Below are 4,743 nucleotides of genomic sequence, written 5' to 3' on the forward strand. Positions count from 1 at the left end.
ATAAAATTTTAACATTTCTTCACATACAAGTTTAGTATTTTTTAAAATACATGATCAACATTTTTCTATACACATTTGAATTTTTTTAGGTACAAATTTAACATTTTTAATACATGCTCAACATTTTTTCTATACACATTTAAAAAAATTCAAATAGAAGTTCAACATTTTTTATATGGTCAACATTTTTTCTATACACATGTATCATTTTTCAAACACAAGTTTAACATTTTGTTGAACACATGGTCAGTTTTTTCAAAAGCTTTATTGACATCTTCTTAAATACATGTCAACTTTTTTCAAACACATTGTATATTTTTCGTATACATGGCCAACATTTTCTCTATACACATTTAAAAAGATTCAAATGTGTGATTAAAATTTTAAAAAGCATTTTTCGTAATATATATGTTTAGAATGTTTGAAAGTGTAAAAAAGAAATAAAAAATGAAAACAAAAATGTGAAGAAGAAAAAGAACATAAAAAAAAGGTTGTGGCCTCCGGCTCACCTGGGCTGGCCCATCTCGAGCTGTCTCGCGTGAAGCCTCAAAAATAAAAAAAACCTGTCTCGCGTGAAGGGAGACATAGGGGCGGCGCCCTTTGCAACATCGCGATCCCCTTTGCTCGATCCCACTTCCCTCAGGCAGCCACCACCCAAACCCTAGAGTAACACTGCAAAAGCCATGGCCGCCGCCGACCCCATCTGGATGATGCTCGACCGCTTCGTCTTCCGCAGGGATCCCGCCGAGTCCTCCATCGAAGACCGCAGCTATTCCTTCTCGGCCAGCCACATCGCCGGGTCCACCCCCTTCACCGTTGCTTTCCGCGTCCTCAGCCCCCCGGAGATCTCCCGCCTCTACCTGAAGTGGCCGCCTCTGCTAGATCCAATGAATGGCTCTTCGTGCGATCTCGTGGCGGCGCACGACAACCTCCTCCTGATCAGCCTCACCTCCAGCCCCGGGACTGTGAACACGTACAAGTCCCCAGTTTATCCGCAGGAACACTTCATCTGCAGAGCCTCCACCTCGCCGTCTCAGCCGTCACTGATGCTCCACAAGATCCCGATGTGTACGGAACCGTTGGTCGTGCGTGGGAACAAGGACAAGGTGATAACTACACAGCGCTCATTTCATCCTCACACTGTCGGTATCTTGTGCCGTGGTGATGAAGAGTTCGCCGTGGCACAGCTGAGCTTAAGTAGACCCAATCTAGTAGCCGGTATGCAAGCTGACCTGTGCGTGCTTCGCTCCAGTGTACACAACTGTGATCACAAGTGGGAGGTTGAGCAGCAGCTACCGATCCAGTGCAAGTTCTCCGAATCATCTGACTTGATCTATTGGAAAACTGACACAGTCATCCCTTTCAAGACTGCTCTGTACTGGGTCGACTTCTGCAGCGGAGGTATGCTATTCTGTGATGTCTTCCAGGAAAGGCCTGCCATCTCTTACCTTCAATTGCCTATTTGTAACCGAAATCCTGGTTATGAAGTACGCCCATTTCATGATATGCACCGTTCTGTGTGCATCACCAAAGGTGGCCAGGAGCTCAACTTCATTGATGTCGTCCGTGAGGATGGTAAGCATGTTGGCCCAATGAGCCCTGATACTGGTTTCACTATCAACCGCTATGCTTTGATGACAAGCAGCTGTGGCACCTTGACTTGGAAAAAATTCGTCGTCAAATCTTCTGAATTGGACTCTCTCGAAACCTCTCCATCTCAAGCTCTGACGTTCCCTCTTGTGAGTATGGACAATCCAAACATGGTGCACTTTCTGCTATCTAAGAAAATGGCGGATGGAATCGACAACGTTTCTGTGGTTACTGTTGATATGAAAGCCAAGGAAATGGTGTCGAGTCATCCTTACATTAAGGGTAATGAAGACCTCCTGGGCAAAGACGCGGATATGGTCAGACGAAAGTCCCATCTTCTCCAGCCATTTATTTCCTCCAGGCTTCCAAAATTCTTCAATCGCTCCAGGTATGTTGTTCTCGCAATTTAATGACTTATGTGGTGTACAGTGTGTAGCCCTGTGGTGGTTCCTCATGTTAACCTAGCTTAACTTGACCCCTGTGGTGGTTCCTGATGTTAACCTGGCGTGGCATAACTTGACCTTTTAAGTTGAAGTGAAATTTGCTATAGCACTTAGCGGCTAACAACACTAGGTTGACAATATACATTTCTTGGCTGTTGCTTTTACAGTTGCTTCCACCTTGCATACCATGTTCCGCATTTGGATAGATTGAACTAGAATCGCTGTTCTGATGGTAGGGAGAAAGTGATCACGGAACTCTTGGATAACCGAATCCACTGAGTACATGTTTGCTTTGGTGTTTAGTAGCAAAATCAACTGTCATATTAATCTGGAAGTTTAGGATGCAATCATGCCAGGCATTTTAGAAGTAAACACATGATGATGCAACATCAAGTTTATGCTAACCTCAAACATTACTTAAAAAAAATGAATGTAAAATTATCAATGTATGACATTAATATGTAGAATTGGATCCTACTCCCTCCATTCACAAATATAAGATCTTCTAACTTTTTTCTGAATCAGATGTATATGGACACGTTTTAGTGTGTTTGTTCATTCATTTTGGTCCGAATGTAGTCCATATTGAAATATCCAAAACATATTATACTCCATCCGTTCCTAAATATAAGTCTTTCTAGAGATTCTAATAGAGACTACATAAGGATGTATATAGATATATTTTTAAGTGTAGATTCACTCATTTTGCTCCGTATGTAGTCCCTTTTGGAATCTCTAGAAAGACTTATATTTAGGAACGGAGGGAGTATTAAATATAGCTTAAGTTTAGTGGCAGACTATAGCTTAGGATTCACCGAATCACTTGCTAACCTTGTCTTGCTAATGGAGTCAACTGAATTTGAAGAAACCAAGTCTCAGATGAAACAACTCAAAAGCTCTGGAGCACAGCATAATTCTTAGCCAAACGAGGTCACAACTATATTCACTTGCATCAGTATCTTCCGTTCATTTATATAGAATGCTGAATTATGGATTGTTAGGATGGCTTTGGGGAAATTGCAATTATTTTGTATTTGTATTCTTTTGCTGCAACAAATTAGTTATATGTCATTTTGATACTACAGGCCTTCCGCATCTTCGGAAAAACACATAACCCAACAGGAATGGAAAGTGACCAAATTTATGGCTTCACTCTTCCTCTCTGAATTTTAGACTTGGGCTTTGTATCAGTTGTTTGCTTTAAATGATAATTATATTTCAGTAATTCGCTTTATTTCAGCAATTATATTTCAGCTATTCCTTTTTTGTTTTAATAGCTTCAAGCGGAAGGTGCAAACAAGACGCCAGGATTAAATCAGGCAGCCAATTATCGTCAATGTCTAGACATCCTGCATCGTAATATTACGATCATGAAAAAAAAACACTAGCTATCTGATGCACTAGTTTATTAATAGTATGATATCTCCAATGAACTTGTAGTAGCATGTGATGTTGTATCTTGGTTAATAACTGCCAAAACTTACTGTGGGTGCGAAATGTGAAGACTTCTGTTATGTGGTTTATCATGGTAAATCTTTTTTCCTGATGATTGTGATGTTACCGGTAATTTTAACAGTGACTATCTGATTTCCTTTAAGCTTCCCGTGAAACTGTATGGGGTAAGACAGTGGGGGTGCTAAATTTCATGTTGTGACATTTTGGCTTCCTTGACCTTCTGGTTTTCCCAAAAATCCTTAACGAACTGGCTTTCTAAAGTCTCTTGTATAATTATTGATATCCAAACAACCACTAAGAGTGATAGGATCATTGGTTCCCATCAGATTGACTGACGAGGCTAACAGGAACAAGCTAACTCCTATTATCACTCCATTGCTAATCTCCGCCGGGAACAATATCAATAACAGGCTAACAGGAACAATATCAATAACTTGAACAGCTCAACAACCTCCGCCGGGACAAGCAGGAAATAGATCGTTTGCTTTGTAAAGCAAGGAAGAACAATTTGGCCTTCCATACCAGAAGTAGCAAGAAGAAAGGCACTACCAGCAAATTAGCAAGGCAGATTCGAATTTTCCGGCAGGAGAGCGGCGTTTCGGTGCCCGGGTGCATCTGCACCCGGTCAAAAAAAATCATAAAAAATTTAGAAAAATTCAAAAATTCCAAAAAATATTTGGATGGTAGACAATTTGATGCGTAAGGTATGCTCCAATTTTCAAAACATTTGGACTTCTGTGCAGCTCTCATTTGTCTTTTTGCTGAGAGCTGCACAGAAGTCCAAATGTTTTGAAAATTGGAGCTTACCTTACGCATCAAATTGTCTACCACCAAAAAAAAAATTAGAATTTTTTGAATTTTTCTAGTATTTATTTTGATTTTTTTCGTGAGCGCAGGTGCAGATGAGCTCGAAGAACAATTTGGCCTTCCATACCAGAAGTAGCAAGAAGAAAGGCACTACCAACAAATTAGCAAGGCAGATTCGAATTTTCCGGCAGGCCGCAACTAATAAAAATCAAACACACCACTGTTGAAAAGACGAGATATACATAATCTCTGAAGCTCTAAAAACTAAAACGAACTCCCAAAAAGATCAGATCCAAGTCATTAGGAAGCAAATTAAGCACATTACCTACTACCAGCGTAAAAAAAAATCATATTATCAGTAGCAGAGAATGGCACACACAAAGCAATGAAGATTGTTATTACTGTCTGTGTTCCATGCAAGATATAATTAACTTCAGAAATCTAAACT

General features: G+C 40.2%; 1 protein-coding gene across 1 annotated transcript; it reads left to right on the forward strand.

Moving 5' to 3' along the window:
- Positions 1-592: 592 nt before the first annotated feature.
- On the forward strand, positions 593-3,579 carry LOC125514433. The gene is made up of 2 exons (XM_048679761.1): positions 593-1,978; positions 3,311-3,579. The coding sequence occupies exons 1-2, from the start codon at positions 684-686 to the stop codon at positions 3,345-3,347; spliced, it is 1,332 nt and encodes a 443-aa protein (XP_048535718.1). The 5' UTR covers positions 593-683; the 3' UTR covers positions 3,348-3,579.
- Positions 3,580-4,743: the final 1,164 nt, after the last annotated feature.

This window comes from Triticum urartu, chromosome 6 (assembly GCF_003073215.2).
Source record: "Triticum urartu cultivar G1812 chromosome 6, Tu2.1, whole genome shotgun sequence".
NCBI lineage: Eukaryota > Viridiplantae > Streptophyta > Magnoliopsida > Poales > Poaceae > Triticum > Triticum urartu.

What these genes read in the sequence shown, in the direction of transcription:
- LOC125514433 (XM_048679761.1), top strand. Translation starts at nt 684, where the DNA reads ATGGCCGCCGCCGACCCCATCTGGATGATGCTCGACCGCTTCGTCTTC. An exon ending in AAATTCTTCAATCGCTCCAG is followed by an intron (nt 1,979 to 3,310) that starts GTATGTTGTTCT and finishes TTGTTTTAATAG; the next exon opens with CTTCAAGCGGAAGGTGCAAA.